The sequence below is a fragment of the Xenopus tropicalis genome, chromosome 5 (genome assembly GCF_000004195.4).
Source record: "Xenopus tropicalis strain Nigerian chromosome 5, UCB_Xtro_10.0, whole genome shotgun sequence".
Taxonomy (NCBI): domain Eukaryota; kingdom Metazoa; phylum Chordata; class Amphibia; order Anura; family Pipidae; genus Xenopus; species Xenopus tropicalis.
This window is the reverse complement of record NC_030681.2, coordinates 161255415-161275082: the sequence shown is the minus strand read 5'-3', so window position 1 is coordinate 161275082 and position 19668 is coordinate 161255415. Positions and strand designations below refer to the sequence as shown.

The following is a 19668-nucleotide window of genomic DNA, read 5'->3' as shown; positions in this document are numbered from 1 at the left end:
CTCTCAGTACAAGTGAGGGAATACAGGGGTAGGGGAGATAGCTCTCAGTACAAAGTGAGGGAATACAGGGGTATGGGAGATAGCTCTCAGTAGCAGTGAGGGAATACAGGGTAGGGGGGATAGCTCTCAGTACAAGTGAGGGAATACAGGGGTAGGGGGATAGCTCTCAGTACAAGTGAGGGAATACAGGGGTAAGGGAGATAGCTCTCAGTACAAGTGAGGGAATACAGGGGTAGGGGAGATAGCTCTCAGTACAAGTGAGGGAATACAGGGGTAGGGGGGATAGCTCTCAGTACAAGTGAGGGAATACAGGGGTAGGGGGGATATCTCTCAGTACAAGTGAGGGAATACAGGGGTAGGGGAGATAGCTCTCAGTACAAGTGAGGGAATACAGGGGTAGGGGAGATAGCTCTTAGTACAAGTTGCCCCAGGGACTGGTCCGATTGCCATCTTGGAGTCAGGAAGGAATTTTTTCCCCTCGGAGGCAAATTAGAGAGGCTTCAGATGGGGTTTTTTGCCTTCCTCTGGATCAACTAGTAGTTAGGCAGGTTATATATAGGCATTATGGTTGAACTTGATGGACGTATGTCTTTTTTCAACCCAACTTACTATGTTACTATGTTTTGGGTTACTATGTTTTGGGTTACTATGTTTTGGGCTACTAACTATGTTTTGGGCTACTAACTATGTTTTGGGCTACTAACTATGTTTTGGGCTACTAACTATGTTTTGGGCTACTAACTATGTTTGGGCTGGGCTGCTATGTTTTGGGCTACTAACTATGTTTTGGGCTACTATGTTTTGGGCTACTAACTATGTTTTGGGCTACTAACTATGTTTTGGGCTGCTATGTTTTGGGCTACTAACTATGTTTTGGGCTACTAACTATGTTTTGGGCTATTATGTTTTTGGCTACTAACTATGTTTTGGGCTACTAACTATGTTTTGGGCTACTATGTTTTGGGTTACTATGTTTTGGGCTACTAACTATGTTTTGGGCTACTATGTTTTGGGCTACTAACTATGTTTTGGGCTACTAACTATGTTTTGGTCTACTAACTATGTTTTGGGCTACTATGTTTTGGGCTACTAACTATGTTTTGGGTTACTATGTTTTGGGTTACTATGTTTTGGGTTACTATGTTTTGGGCTACTAACTATGTTTTGGGCTACTAACTATGTTTTGGGCTACTATGTTTTGGGCTACTAACTATGTTTTGGGCTACTAACTATGTTTTGGGCTACTAACTATGTTTTGGGCTACTAACTAGAGATCCCCAATTTAACCCAAAATAAACCCCTCAGTCTCTATGTGCCAAATTCAGTTTCTCCTGCAGAGTTTCCCGAGGGGCCGAAATCATTTCTCGTCATTTCCGAGTTGAGATGATTTTTCCTAATAAAAGTGGCCAATATGTCACGTGCGCACGTTTAACCCTTCATTATCCTCCCTTGCATATGCACATTAGGATTCACATTCGGTTTGAATTGGGGGTTCAGCCGGAGTGTGGATATGGCGCACCCCAGGTTTTTAGGCAATAATAATTTGAGTAATAAAGGAAATGAAGGGTTACAGCATCTTGGGAAAAGTTAACATTTTTAACATAATGATATCATATTGTTGATAATTGGGGGTTCTATTTGGGGGGTAACGGCTGGAAAGCTCTGGGGGGGGGGGGATTTATCAGATATTTGATTGGCTTTTGGCTGTTTCCATGAATCCCTCAATATGGAATCGTCCCATAAACATTCAGGATATGAGTTTTCTGGCAGTATGGAAAGTGTCCGGACCTGCCGGTACCAGAACTCTGGACTCTATGTTAGGCAGGTTCTGCATTACCTCACTGAGCCACCGGGGACCTTGGGCATCCAGCCCGGAACATTCCGTTAGCCCCTCTTCTTTGCTTCTGTGTTTATGTTCTCCTTTTCCTCCCTTAATTAGCCCAGGTGGTTCCAATCAGACAATTAACGGGCTTTATAAGCCTGTCACAAGCAGCCCCTGGTTGTTTGATCATTGAGCCCTTTACGTTCCAGTGACCTTACCTGCTTGTTCCAGCCCCTGTTCCTACCTGACTCCTGCCCGCATACCTGCCCGACTCCTGCCCGCATACCTGCCTGACTCCTGCCCGCATACCTGCCCGACTCCTGCCCGCATACCTGCCTGATTCCTGCCCGCATACCTGCCCAACTCCTGCCCGCATACCTGCCTGATTCCTGCCCGCATACCTGCCCGCATACCTGCCTGACTCCTGCCCGCATACCTGCCCGCATACCTGCCTGACTCCTACCCGCATACCTGCCTGACTCCTGCCCACATACCTGCCCGCATACCTGCCCGACTCCTGCCCGCATACCTGCCTGACTCCTGCCCGCATACCTGCCTGATTCCTGCCTGCATACCTGCCCGAGTCCTGCCCGCATACCTGCCTGACTCCTGCCCGCATACCTGCCTGACTCCTGCCCGCATACCTGCCCGCATACCTGCCTGACTCCTGCCCGCATACCTGCCCGCATACCTGCCTGACTCCTACCCGCATACCTGCCTGACTCCTGCCCGCATACCTGCCCGACTCCTGCCCGCATACCTGCCCGACTCCTGCCCGCATACCTGCCCGACTCCTGCCCGCATACCTGCCTGATTCCGTCACCTTACCCTGTTCTTCATCTCCTGTTCCCGACCTGTTTGTTCTCCCGGTATTGACCTCGGCCTGATTATTGGACTCTCCCTGCCTTCAGCCTGCCCCTGACCACTGCCTGTTATTCCGGACCCTCCTTGTTTGCTGCCAGTCCTGACCCTCTGCCTGTTATTCCGGACCCTCCTTGTTTGCTGCCAGTCCAGACCCTCTGCCTGTTTTACGGATTTGTTTCGTCTTCTGCCTGCCTCTGACCACTGGCCTGTTGTAAGGACTTCCATATTTCTTATGCTCATTTTCCATTTAATAAATCATGTTTCAGCAACATAACGTGTTTCCTGCCTATCAACAAGCGCAGTACCCCCTGTACCCATATTACACGGCATATAAGCTCCTACCTGCCAGCCACCCACCTGTGGCTGCTCCTGACACTTTTGCAGATTTTCTAGGATAATCAATAGCTCATCAGCCAATAGGGAAACCTTTAAATGAGGTTATTGAAGCCAATACCTTGGATTTTTTTCCCTTTTTGACCAATGGCTCCATAGTAATGTTAAACAACAGAGGGGAAAGTGGGCAACCTTGCCAGGTTCCTTTAGAGATTTGAAATATTATATGAAATCTTTCAGTTCCCTGAAACTGTCTCTGATAATTTCTAGTCACTTCCAATTACACCCCAATTATGCCCAAGCTGTGTCAGAGCCCACCCCCACTGCCCTCCCTTCCCCCCAAGTGGTCCATTTGACACCGCACAGTACAGATTACATTCCTGACCCCAATAATCAAAGGCAGCCCCCGGCATATGTAGGAGAATGGGGGTGAAGGGCAAAGTCACATAGATGGATGTTACTGAAGATGCCGGGCAAATAATAATGTTATACACGGGTGCTTAGGGGTAATTCAGCCCTGGGTACTAGCAATTGCCCTTACATGGTATGCAGGGCATAGGGGGGCATGGCCAGAGGTGTAACCAGGTAGTAAATATACTCTGGGTGCCCAATGAGCCATATCCTTGTATTGTACCCTCATACTGTCCAGTTGCCCCACCAGCAATTTTTGCCCCTGAGTTCCTGAAGTAGTTGGTTTTGTTACCTTTGCAGGTAAATGGCTCTTGATGCTCTTTCCCTGATGGAGCCTCCTCTCTGATTGGACACAAAGCTCTTTCTCACCGGAGGGGGCTGGCTTATGGTAAGTGCCGGCCCCTTGCTATTGGTGCACAGAACAAAACACAAGAACACAAACTAAAGGTTTAAATGATTTATTTCTCTTTAATTTTCTGGGCACCGATAAAAACAAAAATGAGGCGAACGGAGAGAGCTGGACCATCTGCGGCAGGCAGAGACCCCCCCATATTTGTATTTCATATACAGCTATGCCACAAGCATCAGTTACACATAGTTACAACAAAATGCCAATATAAGGTACATGGGGGGGGCTTAATATTCTAAAATGTACCCCCATACAAAAATAATAAAAACCTTGCCCCACTGTAACCTCGAAAGCTCTCCCTTCTCCACCTGCGCTGCTCCTTCCTGCGACCAATCAGTGAAATGTACATCGATACATAGAATAAATAGCAGAAGCAGTTTTACAAAGGAAAAAATGGCCGACCCCTCGGAACGCCAATGATGCGGGGAATACAAAGGAAAATATTCGGCTTGGTTTCCCTTTATTCTGGTCTGTTGATTCATTCCTACCATTTGGCTCTAGACTCCCCATAACTTTCATTCCTATCATTTGGTTCTAGAACCCCAATAGCTTGCACTCCTACCCTTTAGCTATAGACCCCCAATAACATTTATTCCTACCATTCAGCTCTAGACCCCCAATAACATTAATTCCTACCATTCGGCTCTAGACCCCCAATAACATTAATTCCTACCATTCGGCTATAGACCCCCAATAACATTTATTCCTACCATTCGGCTCTAGACCCCCAATAACATTTATTCCTACCATTCGGCTCTAGACCCCCAATAACATTTATTCCTACCATTCGGCTCTAGACCCCCAACAACATTTATTCCTACCATTCGGCTCTAGACCCCCAATAGCTTGCATTCCTACCCTTCAGCTATAGCCCCTCCAATAACATTCATTCCTACCATTCGGCTCTAGACCCCTAATAAGATTCATTCCTACCATTCGGCTCTAGACCCCTAATAAGATTCATTCCTACCATTCGGCTCCAGACCCCAATAACATTCATTCCTACCATTCGGCTCCAGACCCCAATAACATTCATTCCTACCATTCGGCTCTAGACTCTTAATAACATTTATTCCTACCATTCGGCTCTAGACCCCCAATAGCTTGCATTCCTACCCTTCAGCTATAGCCCCCCCATTAACATTTATTCCTACCATTCGGCTCTAGACCCCCACTAGATTGGTAATAGCCAAACAGTAACCAACCTCTCCAACAATCCTACAGAATAAGAAGCCAAAATGGAGGAATGGATCAAAGACTTATTGCAAGTAGGGGATGCATCAATCCAATATTTGGTTTGGGGCTTTGATTTAAAAAGGTCTCAGATTTCTAGGTTCTATCCATTCAGGGCAGGACTAAAGTCAAATTATGGATGAAACCACTTACAGGGGTGAAAGAGAAACCTTTGTTGGAATCTCCATCTCCAAAGGGTCTTTACAATCCAAGATTTAAATAAATCCAAATTGGATCCTGCCTTGGAAAATTTTGACTTCTTTACTTATTCAAACATTGCTACTAAATCTCCCCAGTGAGGGCCACTGGGGGGTGGACTCTGTAGCCAGAGAAATCCTAAAATTAAGGACTGAGTACATCCCGACCCAAGGGGTAACGATACATCGACGACATTCCTGAACATCACTACAAATACAGTACTTGCTGTGCCCCAGTGGCTCACAGCCAGTGTCATTTGTGCACCAAATGGTTGAGAACAAGATCTTCTGACCATGGAAGTCCAATTAGAAATCAATCATCTTCAAAAAAGAGCCCTTGAACCAACCCACCCTGCTGAAGGGCAGTTTTATTGTCTTTAGTTAGGAAATACGGTCTGCTCAGGTTTTGACAAAAATGGACATGATTAAGGCATTGGGTGCAGGTAGTATTTCCAATATATTAGCTGGAGAAGATACACCCTATCTGCCTCCCATGACTCCTGCCCTTGATATTAATGGAAACTGACTGTCACCCCTCGTGATGGGTGATTTTTAGCCTGAAAATGTTCCATTTCATTTGAATCAATGACAGAGATCATGGGGGTTATTGTGTGATGTACACCAGCCAGGGCTCTACTTTCTTTATAGGCACCCCAGGGCCTGTGCTGTGGGCGGGATCTTTAGGGGGTGGCCCATAAGTGCCTATATCGAAAAAAAACATTTAACATTTAGGGGGTCATTTACTTATGTTCCATTTTTTCGGTTCAGGTTTTTTTTATGCCAAAAAAAACCCCATAATTTTTTCGTGATGTATTGTGTGACAAAACCACGACAAATCCCAATGGGAAAATACCCCGTCTAAAACCTGTTGAGACCATGTAGAAGTCATGGAAGATCTTGCTTTACTTTGTGGTTTTAGAGGTTTTTGGGTGTTTTTGAAAAAGTTGGTGGTTTTCGCCCGACAAATCAAAAAAGTTTCGGTTTTATGTTTTTCTGCGACTTTTTTTTGTTCGTGTTTTTTCAGTTCCGATCTTTTATTCAATGGCTGAAATTCAGGAAATGATTATAGTCGTGGTTTCAAAAAATTATAAAAACCCGAAAATCCAAATGTTGATAAATGGGCTTCTTAATGTACTGCTACATTTGACCACATCCAAGTGCCTGGCCAAACCGAATCCGAACCCCTAAAATGACTTGACTTTAGACCATGTGACTACAGAAATTCCCCCATGGGTTTTGTTTATTTGCATATTCAAATTAGGATTGAGAATTTATTTGAGATTCATCCGAATCCTCTGGTTTTTGGGTGTTTTTGACACCGGGTTTCGTCCAACAACACGAAAAAGTTGATGGTTTTCGTGCAACAAACTGAAAAAGTTTTGGTTTATGTTTTTCCAGGACTTTTTTTTCCGTGCTTTTCCAGTTCCGATCTTTTATTCAATGGCTGAAATTCATGGAAATGATTATAGTCGTGGTTTCAAAAAATTATAAAACCCCAAAAATCCAAATGTTGATAAATGGTCCTCTTAATGTACTGCTACATTTGACCACATCTACGTGCCTGGCCAAACTGAATCCGAACCCCTAAAATGACTTGACTTTAGACCATGTGACTACAGAAATTCCCCCCAAAAAGTTGGTGGATTTTGGACAATCAAAAAAGTTTTTTTGTTTTTTTTAGACCATGTGACTACAAAAATTCCCCCACGGTTTTTGTTTATTTGCATATGCAAATTAGGATTCAGAATTTATTTGCGATTCATCCGAATCCTCTGTGGATAATTTGGTGCAAAAAGTGGATTTGGTAAGTGGGTGCCTCGGGTGTTATTACCAGCGGAGGAACATTATAGCCCTGAAAGCTGCTATTTCTGAGAGACTTCCATGGTCAGAATTCCCTTGAACCCCCAAAAACACAAAGCAATACGCAATAACTTAAAAGGAGGTGATCGGTTGCACAATAATTCAAGGGAAAACAGGCATAAAAGAAGGACTCGTCATGGTGCAATAACCAAATGAAGATCCAAGGGTTCCTGTGCGCGGAATGTGGGGTATTTAATAAAAACAAAAAATAAAAAACAAAAAGTTTAACATGGAGAAAACCATTGGATACAATTGTCAAACAGCGATGGAATTCTCTACATAGATTCATTGTCATTTCATATACGTCATTGTCACAAAGAGTTAAAGCACCCACTAGTTCAACGCTAGGCTAAAACACAGGAAATCTTCTTTTTGCCTTTTTTTTTTTCTTTTTTGTTTTTTTTTTCCGTTATTTATTTCAAGTACAAAGTTAAAATGCCTTTTTTTTTTTTTTTTTTTTTTTTTACTCATTTGTTTTCGTAATAATAATATAGAAGAGTAAAACAAGGTTCTCCCGTCGGCGCGCGGAGAAATAACCAAACAACCGAGAATCCAACGAAAAGAAAAAAAAAAAAAAAAAAAAACAGTCGTCGACCAAAGATTTGATTTAATTTAACAATATATATTTTTTTTTCATAAAACGCTTAGCACCTTTTTGTTTTAAACCGCCTCCCACCTTCTTCTCGTTTTTAAGGAATTCAGGCTTTGTTTTTTTTTTATTTTTTTTCGTTTTTATATATTTTCTGGTTTCAGTTTCACTCAGGGCGGCGCCAAAATAACAAGAAACATTTGAAAAAAAACAAAAAAACAATTTCAGTAAAAATATAAAATCTCAGCACCTTTGTAAGGATGAGAATTAACGTTAGAGGTGAAGAAATTTTATGCAGAATTTTATTTCGTGTCCGGATCTCCTATGTTACACCCATATTTACTAAGGTGTATTCTGCAGGAAGGTCGGGGGTCCTGGGGGGCATGGGTGCCCGCAGCTCCAGACCTTCAGATTAACATTTATTTTGAACTTTGCCTTTAAAAATGCAAGTGTAGAGATGCTCCAGTCTCTAAAACATCAGTAGGGTGGCCCTTTAGCAACCCCAACAGCCTTTGCCAACCTGCCCTACTGTCGCCATCTTGATCTTCACTAACATAGCCACAGGGCTAAATTTCCCAAGCTCCAGAGGCATGGTGTGGGCAGTCAATGGTTGAGCCCAAGTGGCATGGTCTGGATAGTCAATGGGAGAACCCAATGGCATGGCCTAGACAGTCAATGGGAGAGCCCCAATGGCATGGTCTGTATAGTCAATGGGAGAGTCCCAATGGCATAGTCTAGACAGTCAATGGGAGAGCCCAAATGACATGGTGTGGATAGTCAATGGGAGAGCCTCAGTGACATGATCTGGATAATCAACGGGAGAGCCCCAGTGACATGATCTGGATAATCAACGGGAGAGCCCCAGTGACATGGTCTAGACAGTTCATGGGAGAGTTCCAATGGCATGGTCTGTATAGTCAATGGGAGAGACCCAATGGCATGGTCTGTATAGTCAATGGGACAGCCCCAGTGACATGGTCTAGGCAGTCAATGGTAGAGCCCAAATGGCATGGTGTGGATAGTCAATGGGATAGCCCCAGAGACATTGTCTGGATAGTCAACAGGAGAGCCCCAATGACATGGTCTAGACAGTCAATGGGAGAGCCCCAATGGCATGGTCTAGACAGTCAATGAGAGAAACCAAATGACATAGTATGAACAGTCAATGGGAGAGTCCCAGTGGTATGGTCTGGACAGTCAATGGGAGAGCCCCAATGGCATTGTCTAGATAGTCAATGTGAGAGTCTTGATGGCATGGTCTGTATAGTCAATGGTAAAGCACCAATGGAATGGTCTAGATAGTCAATGGGAGAGTTTCAACCTCATGATGTACTCTAGATAGTTAATGGAAGAGCCCCAATGGCATAATCTGGATAGTCAATGGTAGAGCACCAATGGAATGGTCTAGATAGTCAATGGGAGAGGTCCAACCTCATGACGAACTCTAGATAGTCAATGGCATGATCTGCATAGTCAATGGTATAGCCCCAATGGCAGGGATCCCCAACCTTTTTTACTCATGAGCCACGCTCTTGAGTAAAATATGTTGGTGAGCCACACAAGCATGAAAAAAGTTCTTTGGGGATGAAAAATAAGGTATGTGAATGGTAGCCCCATGTGGACTGTTAGCCTGCAGGAGGCTTGGCTCAGAGTAAAACTGCCTCCAAGCTAGAAATGTAATGGGCACCTACTTTGAGGCCACTAGGAGCAACATTAAAGGGGGTGAGGAGTAACATGTTGCTCAAGAGCCACTGGTTGGGGATCAATGGTCTAGATAGTCAATGGGAAAGCCCCAATGACACAGACCTCTCTCTACAGGGCAGATAAAGCCACGGTAGGCATTTTTTAGGCATTAGATTAGAAGATCATAGATCTAATGATTGTTATACATGAGGCATGGAGCCACTGGTCTCCTCTACACTGGGTCATGTGACAATGTGTAGCATTATTGCATCTACATACACACAATTGTACTTCAGAATAACTATAGTTTTTTTGCCAGATTATTTTTCTTTGTACCCTTACTATAATTCATTTCTGTAAATAACCCAACCCGTAATTGAATACTTACCTACAGATTCCCCATTCTGCCACTAGGCGGAGCATGCATTGAAAACAAAACTTTGGATCACTTTGGGGGAAAAAAAAGGTATTGCTGAAAATGCTCCGGAGGGGAGTGAAATCAGCCCTCTCAGCATTCTTATATTGCGCCTCCAGATAATGTACATTGCCTTGGGGCAGATTGGCCCCATAGACTTCATCTAAAGGGGTTTTATAATATACTGTTACCCTGCTGTACTTCTGTGGTTTATATAAATATTATTTCTTGCCAAGAAGTCATTTGGAGGTGCTGGATCAACCCATACAAACGTATTAATAAAAGTATAAATAAATGTCACTTAATGTTGTTACTGGTCCTTTAGGGTCTGAATCTGACCCAATGGAGTCTATGGATGGAGAATGCAGAGAAGAGAGACCCAGCTGCTGAGGCTATCTCTCACTAATCATAATATGCTTGTTTTTTTATTCAGTACATACAAGAACCTAGGTTGGGGGTCTCTGTCTCAGGCAACAACATACTAACCAGGGGGTTCAGGTAGGCAGATACCCCCTTGTGATGTGTCACAAACTGGAGCATGTCTACAGATCATTCAGGGAAGTGCAATGGAGCTCTCCCTTTACATGGGTTCAAACCATAGCGGCTTGTTGCCCCGTCCCTTTGGTGCATTGCCCTACGGACCTTCTGCTAGGCCGTAGATAGGAGATCCCATAAAGACCTCCATGTTTCCCGGACATTCTTTTGAGTTAGAAAGACATGAAGACAGTGGGGAGAATTTTATTAGCCAGCTGTCTCGCTGCACAAACATGGAGTCATACAGTACATTTAGTTCAAGAGAAATGTAAAACTTAGTGAAATTCTCTGCGTTGAGAAAATATATTGGATTTCTGGACACGCAGACCCCGATTCTGGGTCGATAGCACCATCAGAGCGTCCAGAGTTAAGCCAGGTTCCCCTGGTGAAACCCAGTTCCCAAGCGGGACAGAGTCACCGGGGCGGTTGCCATGTTTGTTAGACGCCCAGCTAAACCATTTGTGCACAGTTTATATTCTTTGTATAAAAAATATATCTGCAGGATAAAGAGGGTGAAGGCTTTCCCAAGGCTGTAATGAAGCCAAAAAACATCCGTATGTGCTCAACAGAGACGGCGCTGGGTGTTCCGCTCGATAAATCTGGTGCTTATTTTTGCTTCAGCCAATGGGAGCTCAGGTTCTACATGTCTGATCTCCCTAGCTTTACCTATAAGGAAGGTTGTGTATTTTGCCACAGTAGCCTAGGTTTGTGGTGTACCTAGAACATAAGAAAACTCTAGAACACAGACCCTTCTTGGAGGTATGTGGGTGTATTTTATGTTTTGGTTGTCTACATTGCTGAGGAAGAGTTTATAGATTGTTGCCACCACCCCTCACCTTTTCTTACTTCTTGTGTGCTTGCACCAAGGGCTTGTGGTCACTAGTGTAGAGAGCAGTTGTGTAAATTCCAGTCAGAACCATCAGAAAGTCATCCTAATGGAACCCCCATGGAAGGCTCCTACGTGGAAATGGGTGGAGGACAAGACCTATTTAGTAGTCAAGGTGTTTACAGTTCTGGCCATCCAACAAGTGGCACAGGGAAGTGCATATTTGGGGTTATCCACATTGGGTCATACAGAATCAGTTGTGGTTCCACTGCCCCAATTCTTTTCCACCATCATCCCAAACCTAAATCAATAAACACAAGCTTGGGATATATAGAACTGGCCATGGAGCCACCCTAGGCTTCCAGAGCCATCTTTAGTGGTGGAGCAATAGATGTTTTGTGGAGATCTAACCTATGGCCCCGCACCTATTCTTCAACTACAACTCCCAGCAGCCATCAAGAACATCTAACAAGGTAATGACAGCCAAAGGAGCTCCCACTAGAGTCCCTATCTGTCCACTGGGTGTCCTAGAAGAAAGAAGTTTCCATAAGGAGCTTACCTAGCATTAGGATCAAAATCCATAGGGCGTACAAGATATTACTCTCCATGTCTTATTGTGGTCCACCCTCTGCCTGCATTAATTGGACCTTCACAGTAGCTCTGGGTTGCTGTAGGTGCTTACTGGCTTAAGACCTTTCAAATAAAATTTCAACCAAGAGAAGAAAAATAAACTACTTCCGGTCAGTGTTTAATCTGGATTGAGTTCAATCAAACAGGAAGAACCTTTGCCTGCAACTTATTCATTAGGGAAAACTGATTGTAGGACCCTTACTAAATGTCGGATGGGAATGGTGGCTTTATGGTTGAGAGAGGCAGTGGGGCAACTTCTGCTAGGAAATAAGACTTTCAATCATGTATTTAGTGATATCATGTGACACATACACATAGCATGATGGGTAAGTAGGTTTGGCCTATGAGAAGTTATATGGGATGTTCCTCAAATCTATCTTTATATGAAGTAACGCCTTATGTAGAAGGGGGAGGGGCCTAAAGTAGTTTATATGGGACTGAGTGATGGAATAGTGGCCGATCCCAGTCTAACAAGGCAGAGTTAACAATGGGAGATATGAAAAATGTCAAAGTTTTATTTATCATATAAAAAAATCTCTGAAAACATTGCTCTGTTTAGCACCTGGGGTGCTTCCGTTTTTGCCTGGGGTGCTCCTGTTTTTCCCTGGGGTGCTCGTTTTTGCCTGGGGTGCTCCTGTTTTTCCCTGGGGTGCTCGTTTTTGCCTGGGGTGCTCCTGTTTTTCCCTGGAGTGCTCCTGTTTTTCTCTGGGGTGCTCGTTTTTGCCTGGGGTGCTCCTGTTTTTCCCTGGGGTGCTCGTTTTTGCCTGGGGTGCTCCTGTTTTTCCCTGGGGTGCTCGTTTTTGCCTGGGGTGCTCCTGTTTTCCCTGGGGTGCTCGTTTTTGCCTGGGGTGCTCCTGTTTTTCCCTGGAGTGCTCCTGTTTTTCTCTGGGGTGCTCGTTTTTGCCTGGGGTGCTCCTGTTTTTCCCTGGGGTGCTCGTTTTTGCCTAGGGTGCTCCTGTTTTTCCCTGGGGTGCTCGTTTTTGCCTGGGGTGCTCCTGTTTTTCCCTGGGGTGCTCCTGTGTTCTTGCTCTGGCAAGGAGCAAACTTAGTGTTGGGTTTACTGGAGGGATAATGGTCTGGTGTTGGCTTTTATGGTTTAACCTAGGGCCCCTGGTTCCACTAAAATAAACCTTAACGCAACAATTCCGTGCTTCCTACCTTGGTTTGGGCCCTTTCAGCAGGAAAGAAAGGGAGGGCCAACTTGCCAAATGCCAGCAAAGCTGGAACTGCTGCAAATAGAAGATCTGTTGATGGATGTGGCTAAACAGTTACATGAAATGATCACAATGTTATGTGAGTAATGCATTGCCCATCGTTTCTGGAACCTTGGTGAATAAACATATGGCCATTTCTGGGTGTCTACAGTCTCCTGTCTGTCATTCTAGCAATCCATTCTGTCATTTTAGCAATATCCATTCTGTCATACTAGCAATCCATTCTGTCATTCTAGCAATATCCGTTCTGTCATTCTAGCAATCCATTCTGTCATTTTAGCAATATCCATTCTGTCATTTTAGCAATATCCATTCTGTCATTCTAGCAATCCATTCTGTCATTCTAGCAATCTATTCTGTTATTCTAGCAATCCATTCAGTTATTCTAGCAATCTATTCTGTTATTCTAGCAGTCTAGCCTATTAGGTTGATAAATCATTTAATACAATTCTGGAATAAAAAAGACCAGAAGTGACTTTAGTTAGTAATATCTTTAAGCAGTTTTCACACTTGGGTTCCCTATACAACTGGTTCTGACTTGTGGGTTTGTGTTCTAGTGATGGCCATACTGACTGTCTAAGAGGCCATCGCTTGGCTACTAGTGGTCTGATAGAGTAGAACAGAGGCAGGAAACTTGGTGTTTGGAACCATAGACAAGTCGGCCACCCCATGGCCCCCAACTCCCACCCACTGCCCAAGCTTCACTCATTGCTACGTGTGGGAGCCGAGCAGGAGTTCAGTATGAGAGCCATGATGGCGTGAGTTGCTGAAAATGCAATGTGAATCAATGAGGCATTACTCATAGAGTGTGCCCCCCAATGGTCATGTGCCCCCAATGGTCATGTGCCCTAGGCAGAAACCTTTACTACCCCCAGTTCCAGACCTTCTATCTAGTTCTGAAAGGCATGCTGGGACAAAGCTACAGGGTTCAATACATTTGCCTGGAAATTGTCTGAGCTTGAAAAAAATTTGCACCAAATTTATCAAAAGAACAAGCAGAGCAAACATTAAAACAAAAAGACATCAAAGTTGAATTCTTGGGCAATAATATCAATTTTTTCGGCAGATACGGATGTTCCAGTGCAGATTTTAGCTCTGAAATTCAGAGGCCTTGAAAACACAAACAAAAAAAACAAAAAGATTTATTTCTGGTTGAAAATGTGGAAGCAAAACCTGTATTACAGTGCTCCCCCTTCCCAGCGCCGCCCCTTGGCCACGGCACCGAGGGGCCACTGCAAATCCACATTTCCAGCCAAAGGAGCTTCGCTGGATGGAAGGATCTGTAGATTTATCTATTTCCCCACGTCAGCGAGTCGCTGCTACGAGAACGTTACAAAACTACCGGGGGAAAAAAATAGTATTTTTCCTCTTTCGCTAGAATCACAGTTGCGACTGGAAGGAGAGCGCGATGTTACAAAAGACGTTGGAAGATGTACAGTCGTTATAACGGGCTGTATTTGCTTTGCGGTCTCACCGAGCGACACAGCCAAACCTTAGTCAAGTAACTCAGACACACAAAATAAAAATGTTCACATCATATACAAAGGAGGAAACAGAAGGGGGGCGGGGTTTATGTCATGCCCCACCCACCCCCCTTTACAACACAAGAGGTTTTTTTTATAAAAAACAAAAAAAACAAGATTCCCAAAAGCAGAACCACCAAGAATAACAGAGAGATCGGTGACGGCGCGTCGGCCTGCAACTGGCGGCGCTCATACCGTCCTGTACTCTAGAACAGTACAAGGGGCAAGGGTTCCGCGCTACTCCTTCTGAAATGGCCTGGAATGGAACGGAACCCTCGGCTCCACTTACTAAAAAACCCAGTTTTGCTGAATTGAGTAACCGAACCTCTAGTGATAGAGGGACTGGAGAGACTGGGTTTGCCAATCCCCGGTACAAGTATAAAAATCGCAGCTTATATATTGGTTGTATGTTAGGGATGACTAAAAACATCGCTGGTCCTCCCGTTGGAGGCTGGGGAGGTGCACGAGGCTGTCCTAGACTTGCATTGACCTATGTGAAGAAGCCTGGTTGGTTTAGCACACAATGGGGTCGCCGACCCCAGTAATACAGTAATTGTGAGCGTGAAGGCTGGATGAGCCAACACCATAAGCACCAGCATTGTTAATATACAGGATCATGACCAAGGGCATCTTGGGAGGTGGGGGGGAAAAACACAATCCAAATATATAGAGGTCATTGTGGTTATTGCACATTCTCTCAGCGGGGCAGATACACCGTCGCTGGGGTATTTGCCAAGCCCATCACAGAGGAGCAGTTAAAGCAGGGAATGGTCTCTAGCGTAAATGGACCGATAGGCATATGTGCTGCTCTTATTGCATAGGAGACGTGCCGCTCAGGCCCAGCATGTAATGATCAGGTCTATCGATGATATACACATCAACGTGCCCAAGCGCAAAGTCTCAGGGAGCCCAGCGGTCCCGCCGAACCCAGGGAGACACTGTGGGTCAAAGGAATGTACAGTGGTGCCGGATACGGAAATGTTACATGTAGGTTGGCAATAAGGCACCACAAATAGACACTTTCTGGGGTCTGGAATAAAATAAAAGACGTGAGATGGCCGCGACACGGCGCTCACAACATGTGATGGTTACGGGCCAGAAAAGGGCCCATTAATAGCACCAGTTTGTAGTTATGGACGAATGGGAAGTTAGTAGATTGCGATGCCTCATCGCCGACCATCTCTCTCCGCCATTAATGTTGAATTGCTATAAAATCATCTGATGCTGCTCTGCTCCGGGCCCGTGAATGTATAGAACTGTAACCCCTCCAACTATGAGTGGAGAATAACACCAATTACCCTCTTAATGAAACTAATGGCAGCTGGGGGAAGTTTATGGGGCAACCTCCTAACTCTTGGATCTCCACCCAACCTGTGGCTTTCCTGTAGACCAGACAACTCTGCATTGGCGTTATATTAGTTATATTCCTACACCCCAAGCATTAGATCCTCCCTTGTATCCTCAGGTTTCTGCCAGTTGGCTCACTTATTCTTATTACTTGGCAGAATCTTGTTTTTGGCCTTTGCCAAGATGCCTACTCTACAAGCCCAGACACACATTCACCCTTCGGAAGTGACTGCCTTGGTGCAATAAGGCACTAGGAGAGATTAGCTCTCATCAGTCTTCGGGATGGTAGGTTAGGGTGGATTACCTAGAGGCTCCTGAATACAGGGGTAAAGAATGTTTAGGAAAAGCTTCGACACAATCGCCATTCAGTCTAATGGACTGACTGGTAGGGTTAGCCACCAAGTGTTTGTAGGCACAGTTCTTATAAAAATAAGCACCTGATCACGGCGTGGAACGATGTGATCACTCGATAACCACAGGAAGCTCAAGATATCCCGTGAACACAACAGATCTGGTCTTTTTGCACAGCCCATAAGGCAACGTGGCAGCTGATGTTTTTAATCATCCCGTTGTTGGTAAGCACCATATGAAGTTGTTGTACAGCAGTAATTAGTACCAATACACAAATACGTCAACTTTCTAAGGGTATGCATCATCTGTATGCCCCATGTTAAACATATACCATAAGCACCATGTTACTATTCCCACAATCTCATGGCCTCTGTCATACAGAGAGATACTGGTGGCTTTACAAAATCAACATGGCAGCATTAGAGATTTAACAGCACCTAAAGCTCACCAATATCTCTACTTACCACCCAAGCTCCATATTCCTCAATCAGGAGATTGGGAATGGCCATGGGAGCCAATATTTGTTTCTCAGAAGATTGGGAATGGCCATGGGAGCCAATATTTGTTTCTCAGAAGATTGGGAACGGCCATGGGAGTCAATGTTTGTTTCTCAGATGATTGGGAATGGCCATGGGAGCCAATATTTGTATCTCAGGAGATTGGGAACGGCCATGGGAGCCAATATTTGTATCTCAGGAGATTGGGAATGGCCATGAGAGCCAATATTTGTATCTCAGGAGATTGGGAATGGCCATGGGGGCCAATATTTGTTTCTCAGGAGATTGGGAATGGCCATGGGAGCCAATATTTGTTTCTTGGGAGATTGGGAACGGCCATGGGAGCCAATGTTTGTTTCTCAGATGATTGGGAATGGCCATGGGAGCCAATATTTGTATCTCAGGAGATTGGGAATGGCCATGGGAGCCAATATTTGTTTCTCAGGAGATTGGGAACGGCCATGGGAGCCAATATTTGTATCTCAGGAGATTGGGAATGGCCATGGGAGCCAATATTTGTTTCTCAGGAGATTGGGAACGGCCATGGGAGCCAATATTTGTATCTCAGGAGATTGGGAACGGCCATGGGAGCCAATATTTGTATCTCAGGAGATTGGGAATGGCCATGGGAGCCAATATTTGTTTCTCAGATGATTGGGAATGGCCATGGGGGCCAATATTAACAGCATACCTGAAGTATCATGCAGACACTTAGAAACCTGCGTATTGGTAATTATCACAAACAGTGTAAACAGTGTTGAGAGGTCCAAGCTGTCTGTGAGCTGCTTGATTCAGGCTCCTTTTTTGCACAAGGCGCCTGAAATACTGAAAAGAAAATAAACGTGTATTATTTCACCATCTATTTTCTTATCTTTTTTTTTTTTTTTCCCGGTCTCATAAAATTCTGAAAGCTGGCATCTGGTAAAATCTATATAGAATGTTTCATCTGCAATGATCACTTCAAGGAAGATGAGGAATAAAATCTAAAAGACAAGATGCAGAAGACGATACGATATAAAAGCAGCACCCTGTTTGCTAAGCAGTGCATCTCCGAGAGTCGCCTTCCAGAAGAGGTGGTCCCTGAAGGCCTACGGAGAAACACCGCCCAGCAAACGCTGGTCTCACCATGATGGCGCCAAACAGTCACCCTGAAAGGAAACATGTGTAGAGATATAGATACTTTCCCATCCTTTTCCTCCCTTGTGCTGCAATCACTGAATATTTGCCACGTCTGCGGTATTTTTATGGGAGGTTCCCGCAACATGGCGCCACTTCCTCTGGCAGTCACGTGACTAAGGCATATAACAAGATACCAAACACTAAACGTCAACATTTAACCCTTCAGCACCAGGACACAATGACCTCAACAACGGACAAAAAATAAACCCACTACAACCCAATGGGCCTGCTCCGTTTGTAAAGACGTCTTCATAAAGACCAGCGGCACTGCATTAATTTGCTAAAACCTAGGGCAGGAGGGGTTAAAATGCCCCCCCATCTTCCCCCTATAAAATATCAGATAAAAACTACAAAAAAAAAAATGAAAATAAAATGAGAAATGTGGACAAGTGTAAAAGAGAATAAAAGTGTAACATTGAACAGGGAATTACGTAAAATTGTCTGCTCAGGTCTCAGATGCCCCCGATCTCCTGACAGCTGCTGGTTCTCTGCCACCGCGGGTTCACTGAGATCTCTTTCCTACGCGTTTCGCTTCTTTCTTCCCCCCCCCGGAGGATTGGGTGAAGGGGAAGATGGAGTGAGGCTCTTGCAGGATCGGGGGGTTGTTGAGAAGATGGGGATCAGCCTCAGGTCCCTGGGCCTAATGTGTTAAACACAGGCATAGAATTCCTTAAGCGGGGCAAAGAGGTGACGGATGACTGGTACACTCCAGGATCTTCCCAGAAGCCTTTGCCTGGCCAAGCGGCTCATGTTGGAAACGTCAGTGTAGTGGACTGGGAAGCCGAAAACCCTGTAGGTTAAAGGACATAAATAAGGGTTACAGCAAGTACAAGCTGATTTAGAATTAATTACCCCTAAAGGTGGCCATACATCTTCAGATCCGCTCGCTTGGATCTTCTCAGGCCCTGGGGCCAAACGATCGAATTATAACGACGGGTATAGGCAAAGTTGGTTCGGGGAACGCATCAATGAGCTGGTGTGGTCCCCGATCCGACTAGATTTTTTAACCTGCCTGATTGATATCTGGCCCTAACATTGGCCGATTAGCTGTCGAATTGGTCTAAGGGACCCATATTGGCAGCTAGAATCGGCCCGTGTATGGGCACCTTAATGCTACTAAGTTAGCAGGACCCTCGCCCAAACGGACCTCAATTATTAGCTAATGGGTCACCTAGGCGGCTTGAGTGGCGGGCCTTGCTCTGAAGTAGGATTGGGTCCCAATGAAATAAAAAAATCCTCAGCCACTCCTACTGTGCCAAAACCCCACCCATGGTTCCCCCAAACCCTACCCATTCCCTACAATCCCTGTCCTTTCACAACCCGTGAACCAGACATCTCTAGGGACCCCTCTGCCATGGGGCCCCTGAGTGGAATACCCCCTGATGGTGGCCCTGCCTAGGTTCAAGTGCTGTTGTCATTTTTCCATTGCAACTCTCTTCCTCTCAATTGACAATCATACTCAGTACTCATCTTCTGCCCCCCAGTACCCTCTACACCAGTCACACTACAGGACCCCCCATCCCATCTACAGACACATATACCCAGACCAACAGAAATCTTAGCGTGGTCAACATCTCCCTGCCTTAAAAACCCCATAGATAAATAATGTGGAATATCAGGGAAAGGGGATAACGAATGGACTTAGTCCTGTGCTTGGCTGCCTCCTACAGCTGGCCAAAGCCAAAATCTAATAATGTCAAGTGACCCAGTCTATGGCTCTACCCTGGCCTTGGTGCTGCCTTTGATGGCAG

At 44.9% G+C, this 19668-nt stretch overlaps 1 protein-coding gene across 7 annotated transcripts in view; it reads right to left on the bottom strand.

Annotated features, from left to right (window-relative positions):
• Positions 1 to 3872: 3872 nt before the first annotated feature.
• dnmt3a (DNA (cytosine-5-)-methyltransferase 3 alpha) overlaps positions 3873 to 19668 on the bottom strand; it is a 115552-nt gene continuing 99756 nt past the window's right edge. For all 7 annotated transcript variants that reach the window (XM_004919613.4, XM_004919611.4, XM_004919614.4 and 4 more), the window contains one exon: positions 3873 to 18707. In XM_004919613.4, coding sequence (XP_004919670.1) covers positions 18566 to 18707 — 142 coding nt within the window. In that variant the 3' untranslated portion in view covers positions 3873 to 18565. The remainder of the gene's footprint in view (positions 18708 to 19668) is intronic.